Below are 18,185 nucleotides of genomic sequence, written 5' to 3' on the forward strand. Positions count from 1 at the left end.
ACTTAGTTAACAAGTGAATACGTTGGATTTAGGCCCAGACAGACACTACACTATACTATTAAATTAAAATTTTTTTTTTTTTGCCAAGTGCTAGTTGAGACTCACCAAATTGATTTCACAACTCACTGATGGGCTACAACTTATTGAATAAACAGCCAAGAGACTGTAGATTCCACAAGAGTGGAATCCTCTATTGTGCTCCTCACTGCATTCTTGGAGCCCTCACTTTGATAGACACAAAGTAGGTTCTCTCTCAACAAACAGTTGATGAAAGAGCTTCTCACATAATAATACAATCTGAAAGCTGGAGGAAACTGAGAAATTACCCAGTCCAGAGGATTGCAAATGGTATCAACTAGCACTCTTACTTAGGTGTTCCACATGTCGTTTACTCTGTGGACAAAGAATGTCATCTGCCATATCAGTAAAGAAAGGATGTTGTGGCCATCAAGCCATCACCCACTGTACACACTGAGGGGATTCAGGATGGAGAATAATAGGATACTGGCACTAGAGAGTTAAGTGTACATCGAAGTGGTGATTTCAATAAGCCCAGACTCTTGCCTCTCCCCATAGCTAAAAAAGCACTAAATTCACTAACTGGAGATGTCTGGTTTTCTTTAATTAACAGTAATCTTTTGATGCTCCGACTACTTGGGTTTTTTGCAAAAACCCCTATATATCCTGGCTCCCCCCTTACATCTTCAGAACAGTCCCTCAGAGCTAATGAGAGGCTGTCTCCTTGGCTTAAGTCCTCGGTATGTCCACCGAATAAAACATAATTCTCAACCTTTAGGTTGTGCTTTTTTTTTTTTTTTTTTTCAGTTGAGAACCCAGCGGTCAGTAGCAAGGGTGGCAACAGAACACAGGCTTTTTTTTTTTTTTTAACATTTCCTCATTCATTTATTCAAAAATATTTGAGAACCTAAAAACCTCAAATTGAAATAATTAGATAAAACAAAAATGCAAGTTGCAGAGGAACTAGACTTCCATATTGTAAATAGTATTGGGTTGGCCAAAAAGTTCCTTTGGTTTTTAAAATAAAAGACATATTTTTCACTTTCACCAAGAACTTTATTGAACAGTGTATTCACTGTTTTGTTCCACTACCTTCTGCCATTTTTCAGGCAACTTCATAATTCCATCTTCCCCAAAATTTTTATCTTTTTGAGCAAAGAACTGTTCCAGATGCCTTTTACAGTCTTCCAGGGAATGGAAATTTTTTCCATTAAGAGAATTTTGTAAAGACCGAAATAAATGGAAATCCAAAGGCGCAATGTCTGGTGAATATGGCGGATGAATCAGAACTTCCCAGCCAAGCGGTAACAGTTTTTGCCTGGTCATCAAAGAAACATGTGGCCTTGCGTTATCCTGATGGGAAGACTATGCGTTTTCTTTTTTTTTTGATAATGGCTTTTTTTTTTTTTTTTGGCTGTGTTGGGTCTTCACTGCTGTGCGCAGGCTTTCTCTAGTTGCGGTGAGTGGGGGCCACTCTTTGTTGTGGTGCACGGGCTTCTCATTGTAGTGGCTTCTCTTGTTGCGGAGCACGGGCTCTAGGAACGTGGGCTTCAGTAGTTATGGCACGTGGGCTCAGTAGTTGTGGCACACGGGCTTAGTTGCTCTGTGGCATGTGGGATCTTCCCGGACCGGGGCTTGAACCCATGTCCCTGGCATTGGCAGGCAGATTCTTAACCACTGTACCACCAGGGAAGTCCACTATGCATTTTCTGTTAACTAATTCCAGACTTTTCGTTAAGTGCTGCTTTCAGATGGTCTAACTGGTAATAGTACGTGTTGGAATTAATCGTTTGGTTTTCTGGAATGAGCTCATAATAGAGGACTCCCTTCCAATCCCACCGTATATACAATATCATCTTCTTTGGATGGAGACCGGCCTTTGGTGTGGTTGGTGGTGGTTCATTTCACTTGCCCCACGATCTCTTCTGTTCCACACTATTGTACAATAACCACTTTTCATCACCCGTCACAATTTGTCGTAAAAACAGAACATCTTTGTTACATTTCAGTAGAGAATTGCATGCAGAAATACGGAAATACAGTCAAGAAGGTTTTTTTTGCTTAACTTATGCGGAACCCAAACATCAAAGTGATTAACATAACCAAGCTAGTGCAAATGATTTTCAGCGCTTGATTTGGGTATTTTGAGTATGTTGGCTATCTCCCGTGTGGTATAACGCTGATTGTTCTCAGTGAATGTCTCGATTTGATCGCTATCAATTTCAACTGGTCTACCCGACCAAGCAGCACGGTCCAGTGAGAAATCTCCAGCATGAAACTTCGCAAACAACTTTTGACATGTTCAATCGGTCACAGCACCTTCTCCATACACTACACAAATCTTTTTTGGTATTTCAGTTGTGTTTTTACCTTTTTTGAAATAATAAAGCATAATATGCCAAAAATGTTGCTTTTTTTTCATCTTCAATATTAAAATGGCTACACAAAAATTCACCAATTTTGATTTTTTTTTTTTTTTTGGTGGTACACGGCCCTCTCGCTGCCGCGGCCTCTCCCGCCGCGGAGCACAGGCTCTGGACACGCAGGCCCAGCAGCCATGGCTCACGGGCCCAGCCGCTCCGCGGCATGTGGGATCTTCCCGGACCGGGGCACGAACCCGCGTCCCCTGCATTGGCAGGCAGATTCCCAACCACTGTGCCACCAGGGAAGCCCAATGTTGTTTTTTTTTTAAGTGCACGCTGATATGACAGCTATCACTATGCAATCTAACAAAATTGTTTCAAATGAAGTTAAGGACAACTAAGTGCTACTAGAGCCATCTTACAGAAAAAACCAAAGGAACTCTTTGGCCAACCCAATATTTAGCATATAGTAAATCTGAAGTAATGTACGCCAAATTGTTTATATGTTCTGGTAAAGGTATTGGGGTAAATTTTATGTTTTATATTTCTGTATTATTTGAATTTTTACAAAGAAAATGTATTTCTTTTACAATTGTAAAAATGCAGTGAATATTTTTAAAAACCTTTTAACTCTTTCTTTAACCACAGTATCTGACAGCCCTTGACTTATTCATTTCTTTCTTTCTCCCTTCCTTCCTTCCTTCCTTTCTTTTTTTTGCCACGCCTCATGGCATGCGGAATCTTAGTTCCCTGACCAGGGATGTAATCCATGCCCCCTGCCGTCTTAACCACTGGACCACGAGGGAAGTCCCAACTTATTCATTTCTATATACTACTAACTTAGCCCAAGGCCCAGCTCAAAGTCGATACTGAATAAATGTGCACGAGCAAAAGGACTCAATAAGTTGCAATATGAGAAAGGACTCCTTTTATCAGAATGATAATTTTCAAGGTACATCCCAAAAGTACAGTTTTCATTTCATTAATAAGGTTTCAAATCACGTTGACACTGGTGGGCATGTGATGGCGTTCTTCAGTGTAATTCATGTCCAGCCTGGTCAAGCACCTCAAGTGCACATTTTTGGGTCACCAACACCCATGGCACCCGGCTTCAAACTTGGGGCCCTCCAGCTGCAAAAGGAAAATCAAAAAGGAGTAGGTGTTGCTAAGAGATCTCTCTAAAATGGAGCCAGAGGCCACTGAGGAAGTGACTTATGCATGTCTCAGCCCAGATAGAATCTGACCTTTTGACCACCTATCTATCGTCTAACAAAGGTATCCAGCACGATGTTCCAGAAATTCAAGATACTTATCCAGCCCTTACCCTAAATAACTAGTGACAGTCTATCCCTTAAGGACAAATATTTCCTTTTTACATCAAAGTCAATCATAATTCCTGCAAGACAACTTTAACAACCTTGTGGTTTTTGCCTTTATAAGCCTCTGACTCTTTCTCTTTCCCAAACACTCTTCCTATTTTGCTGGCACCTATACCCAGTTGCAATTCCCAAGATCCCAAATAAAGCTCTTTGCGGCTTCCATGCTGATTACTGTTTGACAAAGCCTCTAGGTTCAGTTACCGCAGTCACCCATTCGAGCCTACGGGTGCCTCACGCATGCGCCCTACTCTGCAGGGCCCCGGAGCTTGCCTCCTATCTCTCCCGCTGTCCCTGCTCCCTTAACCCCCAGTGCGATTTACCTTCCCTACACTCCCAATTCCACAGCGCCAGGAGGCGGAAGTGAGTGGGCGGGGTCACCCGCGCGCTCCGCCCAGGAAGTGGGAGGGACCTCGCGGGCTCTACATTTGTCGCCCGCCGCCTCCCAGTCGGATTGCGGCCGAGGCCGGTCCTGGCTTTGTAACTTGCTGAAGATGGCGGCGCAGCCACCCAGCGGGATCCGCCTCAGCGCGGTGAGCAGCCGCGAGGGGTGGAGCGGGCCGTGTCCCAGGAGGGCGGGCAGGCGGGCAAGCGAGGGGGGGGCCGGCAGTGGGCGGTGGCGACTCGTCGGCCCGGCGCGGCGGCTGGGGCCGCGGCGGGGCCGGGGGAGGCGGCGGCGGCCATCTCGCTACCGACGGCGGAGCTGCTCGGCGGCGGGCAGGGCAGGGCCGGGCGGCGCGCGCCGGGCTGCGTTTCTGTTTTGCCTCCGCGGCTTCGGGGCGGGTCGGGGCCGCGGCCCCTCCTCCTGGCTCCCTCTTGGCTGCTCCGCAGCTGTCGTCCGAGGGCGAGGCCTCGGCGGCCAGTCGGCCCGCCCCTCGGACCGCGGGGCCTCTGACCCATCCCGGCCTGCGGGCCCGCGGAGTGTCCCGGAGGGGGAGGGAGAGGTGGTCTGCTGCCAGAAATGCCCAGCGGCCTTGACCTCCTGGCGGTGGGACGGGGTGCTGCGAGCTGGGACTAGTCTTCCTGATTCATTTAAATTCCTGCCGCTTCCCTCCAGTTAAGCCCTCGGGCCCAAATCGCTACTAGGTCACCACCGAGCTCTCCCGTTTCCCCTCTAGTCTCCGGGTCGTGTCTGTTCCGGAGCGTCTCGGGTTCTTGGGGATCCTTGAGCATGTTTTTTGTATCTGTGAGTCTTTTTCGGAGGGAGCGGTCACACAATATGAATTAAAATTTCACAGCCTAAGGTGTGGGCGTGGCCTCCCTACATGATTCTCCTTAAAAAGTTGGCGTTGTTATACAAAAATGTACCTCTTCTCTGAAGGGTGTTGGTGCTGGCCAAAGAATTGCTGCAGCAATCTCATTATTCGAATGGTAATACCATTGCGTTAAAAATGGTATTTTGCCCATTGACTTGCATTCATTTAGCCAGATTCCTGCCAACATCTGTATCATTAGACTTTAACGTTTTTCCTGATGAGTGTGAAATGGTATCTGTTTACTTTACGTTTACTTGACTGTGAAGTTGAAAGTTTGTCACATTTCACCCTTTTTGGTTTGGAATTTAAAAAAAAAAAAAACAACTTCATCTCCTTTGCCCATTTTTCTATTTTCTTTTTCTTTGAGGGGTATTTTTATTGATTTGTGAGTGTTCTTTACATATTAGGAATAAAGGCTCTTTGGTTACCTAACTGGTTTATTGAATGAGATAGTATTTAGTAGATGGAAGACAGACAGGAACTTTACTCTTTCTTACCACTGGCTTTAAACATTATTTGCTAATTCACCTGGGTGAATCTGGACAGATTCTGATGCTTTCCAATTAGCCTCAGGTACACTTAAGTCAGACTTTAACTACTTTTAAAGCTCTTATTCATTTTAAAGCCCTGCTCTTTCCCCTCATATTGGGCCAAATTCTGGCCCAGAAAACTGTGGTGAGAAAAAAGGAGTGAACTGGGTTTTTTTTTTTTTTTCTTGCTATTTCTGCACTTTGATTCTTTTCCCCATTCCCCAGCTCCTCCCAAGTTGCTATCTCTGTCTCTTCAAGATTGAGAAGACCGGGAGCAAAGATAAGGGTCAAACAGTCTTGAGAGACTGGCATTGTTGTTAGCTGGCTCTCTGGGTGTAGCAGCTGTCCATGTGCTAAATCTTTCTTTTGTGGGTAATAATGGGCCGTTTGGAACCTCATTGACAGAAATCTCCCATCTGCAGCTTCTGGAGTGTATTTACACTGGTCTTTTGCTTTAGGATAGGAGTTGGCAAACTGCAGTTTATGGGCCAAATCCAGCCTGCCACCTGTTTTTGTATGGCACAGGATCCTTAAATGGTTGGGCGGGAAAAGATAAAAGAATAATATTTCGTAACATGAAAATTATGTGAAATAGACATTTCATTTTCCCTAAATGAAGTTTTGTTGGAATAAAGGCTTGCTTATTCCTTTGGTATAGCTCTCAAATGCTAATACCATTTTGTGACTGAGAGCATTGGTTCTGGAGCTCACATGCCTGGGTTCAAATCCTGACTGATAACTGTATATGTGACCTGAAGAGTGGGAATAATAATCTTACCCACTGGAAAGTTAGTTTAAATGAGCCAGTGCCTGTAAAAGTCTTACAAAAGTCCTGTTCACGCCATAAATACTCAGTAAATATTTGCGGCTTTTTTTTTTTTTTACTGTTAGCAGTGAAGCCTATCCATTTTTCCAAAAACAGGTGTAGCTTCTTGAGAACAGAGTACATGGGAAGAAAATTTATGTCTTTTCTTGGAAATATGTTTTTGCTACCCTTGCTCTTTACATATAATTTGGCTGGGTTTGTAATTCTAGATTAGAAATTATTTCTTTTTAGAATTTTAAAGGCATGCTTTATTGTTTAATAGAGTCCTATGTACTGGTACTTAGGCTGGAAACTCAAGTCCTTAATATATGGAAATTTTTCTCATTTATTTGGTGACAGTTTTCCCTTTATTTTTCTGGTTTCTTTTGTCTCCTGTTTTCCTTCCCATTGCTTTTTCTTTCTGGGAGATTTCCTCCGTTTCATCTCCTACCTTTCTCTTACCATATATTTAATTATTATAAACACTGTCTTATTCTCTGAATATCTTTTAAAAATCTTTCTCAACAAAATATTTGTTTTTATCTCTGGGTATATTAATCATAGTATTTTTGAAGTTTTCTTTTGCTCACTGCATTGCCTCTAGTTTCTTTACATTCTTTTTACTGTATGTTTTTTATTCTAATTTTACACATTCTCAAATGTCTGGAGATGGTCAGCCTTCTACTTATATCTCCAAGTGAGACACTAAAAAAATGGATGTTCATACCCGAGTAGAGCTAGTCCTTTGGTGGGCTTCAGTGTTGGGTGATCAGGTAGAAGGAGCCAGCAGTGTTGTTGGAGCACTCTCTGTCAGTATCTGTTGACCGTAAAGAATGGAAGTGTTAGACCATAAAGTAAGTATGTTTAAAATAACTTTTAAAACTTGTAAAATAATTTTTTTTCAAGTGAGGGATAAAAAAAGCTATCCAGAATGGCCTGGCACAATTGTAAAAGAACCAGATAGAAATTTTAGAAATCATTCCGTTTTCCAGAGAGGAATTCTACATCTAGTCTCCTGCATGGCTTATATAATCCTGGCTGCTAGCTCTTCTGAAGCAGGGAAAAGGAGATAGGAGTATCCCATTGTTCAGTTTGCAAATTTGGTTTTCATTTGTTTACTATTATGGTAAAATACACATAACATAAAATTTACCATCTTAACTATTTCTAAGTGTGCAGCTCAGTACGTTAAGTACATTCACATTGTTGTACAACCAATCTCCAGAACTCTTCATCTTGCAAAACTAAAACTCTGTACCCATTAAAAAATAACCCTCCGTTCCCCCTTCCACCAGCTCCTGGCCGTTTTACCTTCTGTGAATTTGACTACTCTAGGTACATTATGTAAGTGGAATCATACATTATTTGTCTTTTTGTGATTGGCTTGTTCCTCTTAGCATAATGTCCTCAAGGTTCATGCATGTTGTAGCATGTATCAAATTTTCTTTCCTTTTTAAAGCTGAATAATATTTCACTCTATGAATATACTACATTTTGTTCATTCATCGATGGACATTTGTGTTGCTTCCACTTTTGGTTATTATGAATAATGCTACTGTGAACATGGGTGTGCAGATGTCTCTTGAAGACCCTGCTTTCACTACTGTATACAAAATAGATAAATTTTATACAAAATAAAAAACAGTAAGGACCTACTGTATAGCACAGGGAACTATATTCAATATCTTGTAATAACCTATACTGGAAAAGAGTCTGGAAAAAGTATGTGTGTATACATACCTATATATATATCTATGTATGTATACACACACATGCACACACATATCTTTGTGTGTGTATATATGTATGTATGTATAATGGAATCACTTGGGTGTACACCTGAAACTATCACAGCATTGTAAATCAACTATACTTCAATTACGGAGGAAAAAAAAGGACCCTGCTTTCAATCCTTTTCAGTATATACCCAGAATTAGAATTGCTGGATCCTATGGCAAATGTCTATTTAATTTCTTGAGCCCCCTCTATATTTTCTACAGTGGCTGCACCATCTTATATTCCCTCGAAGGATGCGCATGAGTTCCAGTTCCTCCATGGCCTCCCCAACACTTACTTTCCGCTTTTGTTGTTGTATTTTTTGTTTTGATTTTTAACAATACCCAACCCTTTGAGTGTGAGGCGGTATCTCGTTGTAGTTTTGATTTTCATTTCCCTAATGATTAGAGATGTTGAGCATCTTTGGAGAAATATCTGAATCCTTTGCCCATTGTTTAATCTGTTTGTAGTCTTCTTGTTGTTGAGTTGTAGGAGTTCTTTGTAAATTCTACATATTAACCCTTCATCAGATACTTGATTTGCAGATTTCCCCCCCCATCCTGTAGGTTGCCTTTTCACTCTGTAGATTGTGTCCTTGGATGCAGTGGTCCATGGCCTGCTAGGAGCCAGGCCACACAGCTGGAGGTGAGAGGCTGGCGAGCGAGTAAAGCTTCATCTGCTTCATCTGCGGCTCCCCATCGCTTGCATTACCGCCTGAACCATTTCTCCATCCCCACCCCCCGCTTCCCAGTCTGTGGAAAAATTGTCTTCCAGGAAACCAGTCCCTGGTGCCGAAAAGGTTGGGGACTGCTGCTTTGATGTACAGAAGTTTTAAATTTTGGTGATTTCAGAAGTCATTGCCGAGTCCAATGTCGTAAAAGGTTTCCTCTATGTTTTCTTCTAAGAGTTTTATGGTTTCAGCTCTTTGATCCATTTTGAGTTAGTTTTTGTTTATGGTATAGGGTAAGGCCACAACTTCATTCTTTTTATGGATATCCAGTTTTCCCAGCACTATTTGTTGAAAAAACTGTCCTTTCCTCATTAAATGGTCTTTATACCCTTGTGGAAAATCATTTGACCATATATGAGAGGGTTTATTTCTGGTCTATTTGCTGACCTGCTTTTAACCCACCTGCTTTTGATTGTCTGTGAGCCTGCCGCTGTCAGTTTCTCCAGAGAACAGACCTCCAGCCTTACGTGGTTTGCTGAGGGTAGTTGAAGGGCTGCTCAGGTTAAAAGAAGGATCTGGGGAATCTTTCTTCTTTTAAAGACTTTCAACCTATCTTGTTTTCATACAACTTCTAGTATCTTTTACTTCAAAGGTACAAAGTCTAATTTCTAAGACTTTCTGGGGTTGCCAAGGTTCCTGACCTGCTTCTGGTTGGTTTTCTCATCTCCTACAGGCTTCGGATTTAGCTTTTTCCAGGCTATTAAATCAGTTGTCACTAGTCTGTGCTTTCCAGTTTCCAAACTACTGACTATTTTGTCTGCTATTAGTAATCACTTCTTTGATTCTTTTTGTTCTTCTGGGTTTCTGCCCCTTTTTTTCCTTCATTATAGAGCGGCTTCGGGAGGCAGCAGAGTTAAACACTGTCCATGTGTTCAGGCTTCCATCTTATATTTAAATGATTTTTTAAATTTGTGACTATTTGTTGACTCTAAAAGTTCTATTGATTCTTTTTTTTAATATATATTTTTTATTTATTTATTTTTGGCTGCGTTGGGTCTTTGTTGCTGCGTGCGGGCTTTCTCTAGTTGTGGTGAGCAGGGGCCACTCTTCGTTGCTGTGCATGGGCTTCTCATTGTGGTGACTTCTCTTGTTGCAGAGTATGGGCTCTAGGCATGTGGGCTTCAGTAGTTGTGGCATGCGGGCTCAGTAGTTGTGGCACACAGGCTCTAGAGCGCAGGCTCAGTAGTTGTGGCGCACGGGCTTAGTTGCTCCGCGGCATGTGGGATCTTCCTGGACCAGGGCTTGAACCTGTGTCCCCTGCATTGGCAGGCGGATTCTTAACCACTGCGCCACCAGGAAAGTCCCTCTATTGATTCTTTAAAATATGTGTGGTCTTCGTTGTATGTCATTTTTGTGTGTTTTTTGGAGGGGAGGATTACTTTTTTTTTTGCGGTATGTGGGCCTCTCACTGTTGCGGCCTCTCCCGTTGTGGAGCACAGGCCCGGCGGCCGTGGCTCATGGGCCCAGCTGCTCTTCGGCATGTGGGATCTTCCCGGACCGAGGCACAAACCCGTGTCCCCTGCATCGGCAGGTGGACTCTCAACCACTGCGCCACCAGGGAAGCCCGAGGATTACTTTTTAAATGTCTAGTTATTTCAAGAGATTCCTGTTTTATAGGCTGTTATTTCTTTTACCTAGTGTTGGGGGGCAATGCCTAATACTACTGTATCTTGTCTGCTAATATTTTCTCCTGGTGGATTGTTTCCTTAAATGTTATTTTAGATTGTGTACTCAAATATTCCCCAAATAATGTCTCTGGGAGAATCCTATGCAGTCTGGTTGAGGCTGTGTCTCCACAGTGGTTCTGCAGGTTATATAAATTGAAATGCTTAACCCAAGTGAAGGCATGCCTCTTTACAGAATTTCATGTTACACTTTTTTTGTTTGATTTTAACCTAGAGTCCAGAGCAAAACAGAAAGCTTCCCATTGGGCATATTCCCCCCACCCCCTTTTTTACTGAGGAAGTAAGAGGGGGCAGTAACTTCAAGTGCGTGCTTCTCTTCTGCCATGTCTCCTATCCCTGAGTCACCATTAAAATTGAAACCTTTGTATTCCAGTTAAGCACCCCACTCTAATCCACATTTTCAAATTTTATTTTAGTTTTTAATTCCTTCTTTACTTGAGGCCCTTGAGGATTTTCTTTATTTATATATGAGCTCATTTGTGCCTTTAAGGGTATACTTACCTTTTTAAAAAAACATACACTTATAATGCTTATTATGTCCCAGGTGTTCTTCTAAGCATTTATAAATATTAAGTTTTTTAATTCTCTTAATGTCTTGGTAACCTGATATTATTATCATCCTCATTTTCACAGATGATAAAACTTGAGGCACAGAGGGTTAAGTTGCTTACCCAGGATCACACATCTAGTTAAAGATACTCCACAGTCCATGCCGTGTGTGTGTGTGTGTGTGTGTGTGTGTGTGTGTGTGTGTGTGTGTGTGTGTGTGTGTGTGTGTGTGTGTGTGTGTGTGTGTGTGTGTGTGTGTGTGTGTGTGTTGGCTGTTGAAGGGTGTTTTTCTTTCCAGCTGATGACATGTTCGAGAGATGAGAATTAAGAGTAGTTGAAAATAATGCTTTTGTTTAAATACCCAAAAAGCCACTGTTTAGCATTCATCTTTTCTTACTGATGCCTTCTTTGCTTTGTTCCCCCGGGACTCTTACTCAAGAACAATGTGTGCCATGTCAGTTTGGAGTTGGTATATAGGATGAAGTTATTCAATGTAAGTTGACAGTCTGCCCACAGTCTGCCGTACATCTAAAATCAAAGTATTACAACATGGACCAAAATACCCAATTTCTAACTCCAGACTTCACACCTAACAAATTCATAAAATTGAGAGCAAAGACAGAAACTATTCTAAGGGTTTCTGGTGTTGATTTAATCGTTTTCCTGCTTTGGGTAGCCAGAGGCTTTACACCCCAAAGCCATGCCCCATAGTAAGATTTAGAATGGGTGAGGAGTACACTATGTATTCTTTTATAAATGGAGGACTGATGATTGTGCAAGGGGAGGGCCTGGGACAGGACTCAGGTATACTAATTTGACAAAAGGTTTCTTGTAGAAGATGAAGGCCTGGAAATTGATTTTCTTTATAAAAACCCTTGTTTTAGAAAGTTGGGGAATTCCTTATACACCATTATTACGTGGATGTATGCTATAGAAAATATGCCATAGAAGGTCTGAATTACATATGCTCCAGTTCGAAGACCACTCTTCTACAGAATACTATTTTTCACATGTGTACTTTAACCTGATAGTAAACAAATGCTTAGGGATTGTCTAAAATCGAGGGTGGACAGAGGAAAAGTAGACCTCTTTCTGACACCTTGTGGCAGCAGCTGAACACTGTAAATGCAGCTGGTTGGATTTATAATCTAATCATATTTCTAGGGCTCTTCACATGAAACACTTAAAGTGCCTCTTTTTTCCCCCTTAAATATGAGATAATCTGTTCAAAATGAACACAAAAAAGTCCTCATTTCATGGAAATACTCTGCATATTGAAATTTCCAAGCCTCAGCCTTTTTAAACCATTTGTACATTTTTAGGCATTTGATATCTGCACTACTCAGGAATTTAGAGAGTTCCCTATAGCATGAGGTTGATTAACATACTCTTCCATACTGTATTACCATGAATCAGACATAAAATCTCTGGAGGTCAAGAAGGTTTGTTGCATTTGAACTGTTATTTGACATTGTTTGAAGGCTTTATAGATGTATACTGTTCCAGGGCTGCAAGTTCAACTGTTGATATAATGAACTTGGAGAGACCATGAGAAAAGCCTGTTGATTAATAAACAAAGCTAAGTTTCTTAAGCGTAATGCACTGAAGGAGAAAACACCCCTTTGACAAAGTCTTAGTTTTATCTCATGGTAATTTTGAGGTAGGTCTTGTAGGGTGGATAGCTTTGGGATTGGGCACTTAATGATATGGCTCTGGATTGGTGGACACAGGAGGCAAGGGTTTTGCAGCACAGCTTGATGAGAAACTGTTTAGTTGATTTACAGCCATATCTTCCAGGAATCTCATTTTCCGGGTTATGTCTTCCAGGTATATCCTGACACAAGCAGCTAAGTCATTCTTGCTTGGTCTCTCTTAATACTGGGACAGAAAATTATTTTGGCGTCTGTTCTCAAAAGTAAGACCTTAATTAATTTACGTGAATCATTGGTTTATTTCAGCTTTGCCCGAAGTTTTTACATACAAATTCTACTAGTCACACTTGGCCATTTAGTGCGGTTGCTGAATTAATAGGTAAGTAAATGCGTGTTTCGTATATAATCTGTTGCTTGCAGTTGAAGTTCTAAAAAGCTTTTTATTGAAAAATAGTATGCAGATGTGCTTTTAAAAAAAAACCAAAGTGTATCTCAGCGATAACATTGGTAAAGGTTACCTAGCATAACAACTATTCAAACTGATGTCAAGTTAATCAGTGCTCAGCCTTCCCTACTCAGAGTATTTCCCTATATTACTATCAAAGTATTTTAATTTGCAAAGTCCTAAAGCATTTATGTTGAAAATATTTTTAGTCCATTATAAAAGAAATACGTGTATTGCCAAAAAGTGAGAATTATGTTTTTTTTAATAGTCTGAAAATATTTATAACAGTGGATTAATTTTTCTGGTGTTAGTAACTAGGAGGATTATATTATGTTAGATTTGTGATAATAAATTCTTGGTTTTTTCCAGTAGATAGAATGATCAAGGTATAAGATTATATTTAAAAGTGTTTTAATGAACATGAGGAAAGAGGCAAGGTTGTGTTCAGATTTGCATTATGGGTCATGATTTTTTTCTTGGTAAAATTAGTGCACATGAATTCTTGGGAATTCTTTAGATTCATTATCAAGAAAGGGTCCTATGTTGGATGTGCAAGGAAAAGAAAAGAAAGAAAATTTGAGAACCCTTCTTTTCTTTGGTGAAGTTAGATTTTCCAGAGTCTCTCAGCTAACATGTGCTGTTCAGATGTAGACTCTGAAGTGCAAATGAGATAACGTTGCAGCTATTCACGGTCATTCTTATTCATGGCAATGGGAGGAGCTACTTAGCCTGGGGTTGTTCATCATAGTGCTTCTCTAGCTTTGGGTTTGGGCAACTGAAAGTCATGGTGCTCTTTGTGGTGTATCGGATTTTTAAGTTTTTTTTATGAAGCTAAGGTGGTTGATGAAAAAGATTATTTGATTTTAATTGAGGACTTACAGAAGGATAGTTTGAGAACCATTATTTATATTATAATGAAGACTTGAAAATATACCTCAAAAGTATTTTTAGTCAGGGATATTCTGATAGATCTTAGATAGTTCACAAGTTGATTTTATTACTGCTACTGTTGAAAATTTTTTCGTTTTTCTTTGATATATTCCTCATACTTACCTGTTCTGAGAGAAACAAGTATGCTAGGCAAGGGTGTTAAACGGTGAGGTGTACAGAGATTAGAAAAATGTACCAGCCACCAGAAACTTCTGTCAGATTGAAAAGGACTACAATTTGAAGAACTGGGTAGAAGTGAACCTTCATCTGTGTGTATAGGTTAGCATACTGCTTTCTCATTTATTCAGTAACTGTTGTGGACCTTCCATGTTAACTTGCAGTGCTGTTGACACTCAGCTCTCAGTTTCCCTTATGATAGCTAGGCTAGTTCTTTGGGCAGAAGAAGACCTTCCTGTCTTGATCATCTCTTCAGTGCAGCGATTCTTCTGGCTTTACACTTTTTCAGTGTAGTGGGTACCAGTCTCTGCTCTCTATATAACAAATGGAGGGCTTTAGATAGAGTTAATTCTGTAATAGTCAATGAACAGTATATAGCATGGTACAGTTTAGTTTCATGTTGTCAAATCTTAGGAGTTCTAAAACATTTCAGCTTTTAAATTTTCCTTAAAATATATTACTCTGTTGCTTGTCAAAGTGTTGTTCTGAACTAATTGCTCTTCTTCAAAATGCAGAATCAAAATTTCGCAAAACTTTCGTTTCTCAGATAATGCTTACGATCCTGATGTGAATGCTAAACAGATATGGATTGACAAAACAGTGATAAATGACCATATATGCCTGACATTCACTGATAATGGGAATGGTATGACTTCAGACAAATTACATAAAATGCTGAGGTATGTAAAGTGTCACACTCCTTAAAATCATTGCTTTTACCTAGTTCAGGTGTTTCATGTGTCATACTTAGACCCTGTAGTTTTTGTTTTTTAAACATGAAATGCTATACCCACAGTGTGCTCTATTCTCCTAAGTCTTCTGTCATTTTCTACTACTATTAGATTATTATTATTTTTATTTTTATTTATTTATTTATCTTTTGCGGTACGCAGGCCTCTCACTGTTGTGGCCTCTCCCATTGTGGAGCACAGGCTCTGGACGCGCAGGCTCAGTGGCCATGGCTCACGGGCCCAGCCGCTCCACGGCATGTGGGATCTTCCCAGACCGGGCATGAACCCATGTCCCCTGCATCGGCAGGCGGACTCGCAACCACTGCGCCACCAGGGAAGCCCTACTGTTAGATTATTAAGCAGTCCCTGCCATTCTCATCACCCGCTCCCCATTTCTGACTTATCTAAAATTCCACCATTCCTTTAGAGTTGTAGCACATTGACATCAGTTGTTTGTGCTTTAGTGGAAATAGTTTTAGCTACTATTTCCTATAAAACTTACCACTTTGGGGAATGGGGACTGGTAATTTTAAAGTGACACAGGATGAGGAAGTAGCGTAGTTGTAAGGGCTTGGGCTCTAGGGTCACAGAATAGGATGTCAGGATGAAGCCAACTGTGCCTGAAATAGAAGCTAAGATACAGTACAGGTATGAGGTAGAGGGAGGATTTGCCTCAGAGGCCTTTCTGCTGTCTCTCAAATACTCCTTACACTGATAAAAAAGTCAGGTTCACCCGATCGATAATCACGGTACGGCAGGCTTGCTGAGAACAAGAGAACCCTTCACTCTTAGAGGAAGAGATTTCATGGGGTGAAATCTCAAGGTCCCTGGAGCCTAAATTATAATTCAGCCATTTAGCTGGGATGTGCCAGGCAATGAGCTCCTGTTTTAGTATGTGTAATCTTTACATCCCTATAATGTGGATTTGGTTTCCTTCTTTTCAGAGATAGGGAAACACATCAATATAGATTAAAAGTAATTTGCCCAAGATTGTACAGCAAGGAAGGATGAGGCTAACATTCAAACTTAGGCACTTTACTTGGTATTACAGTTTTTGAATTAACATAAATGAAGATTATACATACTTATTAAATTTTTTTTTCTTTTTAGCTTTGGCTTCAGTGACAAAGTCACCATGAATGGTCACGTCCCAGTTGGATTGTATGGGAATGGCTTCAAGTCAGGTTCTATGCGTTTGGGTAAAGATGCAATGGTTTTTACCAAAAATGGAGAAAGCATGAGCGTGGGCTTCTTGTCTCAGACCTACTTGGAAGTCATAAAAGCAGAACATGTTGTTGTCCCAATAGTGGCATTCAACAAAGACCATATCCTTTTGATTTTGAAATTGAAACTATGAAGAAATAATCTGAACCATTCCATCCTTCTGCCCTCCTCCAGATTCTTGTTTTTTAATCATACCTTCCATTCTAGCTCTTGTTCCTGTCCACTGCCTCTACTCTACATCTGGGCTAAATGTTTGTCCCTTTGTTTTCTCTATTGGAATTGTGCCATGGAAATCCTTAGCATAAGGCGATTGCATTTTATGTTAAGCTTCTTTATTTCAGTCTTTTTGTGGTCTGATAAGCTTATGATCTGGCTTGATATTTTCACCAAAAAATGAAAAAGCAAGATATCCTTAGGAAAATGTCTTCTGTATAAACATTCAAATATTGGAAATAATTAAAGTAGGAATAATAATAAACTTCTTCATACTTCATCCTTCTTGGTGTTCATTTGAAATCACACTATCATTTTAAAACTTAGAAAATAATTTAGGAAATGGTTTTTCAGTTAGTTTGAGTTGGTTTCCATATTGTAATTGTGAAAAATACGCCATTGGTCTAAGTCTTTAACTTAGGATATACGACAGATAATTAATTTAACAGAATCGAAAGCGAGTCTTGCTGCAATTCTGGAACATTCTCTGTTTTCTACGGAACAGAAATTACTGGCAGAGCTTGATGCTGTCATCGGTAAGAAGGGGACAAGGATCATCATTTGGAATCTCAGAAGGTAAACGGTAGACCTCAGCTAGTTGTTAACCATTTGGGAAGTAAAGCGCATGTGTGGGAATAATTTCATTACGTTCATGCTTTGTCACACAAGAGTGCAAATATATTGGAAGGTCCTCATTTTATGGCATAGTTAATGATTTACCTTTTCCAAGGGTATTTTATTGAGGCTACTTTGGCTTCAATTTGAGATAATTTCATATTACTAAAAATAAATTTCCTAGCCCTGCCATTCTGTCTCCATAGCACTCTATTTTCGCTCTTGGTTATACCATCCCTCTCCTCAAAAAAAAAAGAGAAATGAAACGAAAAGATAAAGCCCAGCCAACAAGTCCCAACTTGAGTAAGTTAGAGAAATCTTTGTCTGTTTGGTTAATTACATAAAGCTAAGCACAATTCAGCATCTGTTGAGAAAAATAATACAAATGAGACTTCTGTGTTGCTAAATCTTTGTGAGGATAAAATCCTTTGCAAATAAAGTTCTAAAATTTAGGGTAAATGTGTGATATTGAGAGACCTAAGATCTGTTGAACCATAGGAATAAAGCACACATAGTGATAATCCTAAAATCCTTTAATTCTTGTGCTTTTCTGACCACCTGTATTCCGTTTTTCTTTTATTTTCTTTTTCTTACTTTCTTCCCTGCCCTTCCCATCCCCCCCACCATTTTTTCTTTAACTTTTAATTTTGAGCTCATTGTAGATTCATATGTAGTTGTAAGAAATCTCATGTACTCTTTACCCAGTTTCCCCCAATGATAACTTCTTGGAACACTACAGTACAATAGTACTGTTGATACTGACATTGATACAGTCAAGGTACAGGACAATTTCATCAACTCAAGGATCCCTTTTATATCCACACCCACTTCTTCCTTAATCCCTGGCAACCTCTAACATGTTCTCCATTTCTGTAACTTTGTCATTTCAAGAATATTCTGTAACTGGAATCATACCGTGTGAAACCTTTCGGGATTAGCTTTTTTCATTCAGCATAATTTTCTGAAGATTCATCCAGGTTCTTGTGTGTCCGTTTGCTTCCTCTTACTTGCTGAGTGGTAATTGCATTGTATGGATGGACCACAGTGTGTTTACCAATCTGGTTGTTTACAAGTTTCATTTATTACAAATAGAGCTATAAAACAGGGGTT

At 40.4% G+C, this 18,185-nt stretch overlaps 1 protein-coding gene across 3 annotated transcripts in view; it reads left to right on the top strand.

Moving 5' to 3' along the window:
* Window positions 1-4,110: 4,110 nt before the first annotated feature.
* The window catches only part of MORC3 (MORC family CW-type zinc finger 3), a 41,998-nt gene continuing 27,923 nt past the window's right edge, over window positions 4,111-18,185 (top strand). For 2 of the 3 annotated variants that reach the window (XM_073804489.1, XM_073804487.1), the window contains exons 1-5: window positions 4,111-4,290; window positions 13,047-13,119; window positions 14,840-14,972; window positions 16,134-16,347; window positions 16,888-17,036. In XM_073804489.1, the coding sequence (XP_073660590.1) occupies window positions 4,252-4,290; window positions 13,047-13,119; window positions 14,840-14,972; window positions 16,134-16,347; window positions 16,888-17,036 (608 nt within the window). In that variant the 5' untranslated portion in view covers window positions 4,111-4,251. Of the gene's footprint in view, window positions 4,291-7,028; window positions 7,203-13,046; window positions 13,120-14,839; window positions 14,973-16,133; window positions 16,348-16,887; window positions 17,037-18,185 lie in introns of those variants that run through there. The other variant, XM_073804488.1, reaches the window with a different exon arrangement.

The sequence above is a fragment of the Tursiops truncatus genome, chromosome 4, assembly GCF_011762595.2.
Source record: "Tursiops truncatus isolate mTurTru1 chromosome 4, mTurTru1.mat.Y, whole genome shotgun sequence".
Classification (NCBI taxonomy): domain Eukaryota; kingdom Metazoa; phylum Chordata; class Mammalia; order Artiodactyla; family Delphinidae; genus Tursiops; species Tursiops truncatus.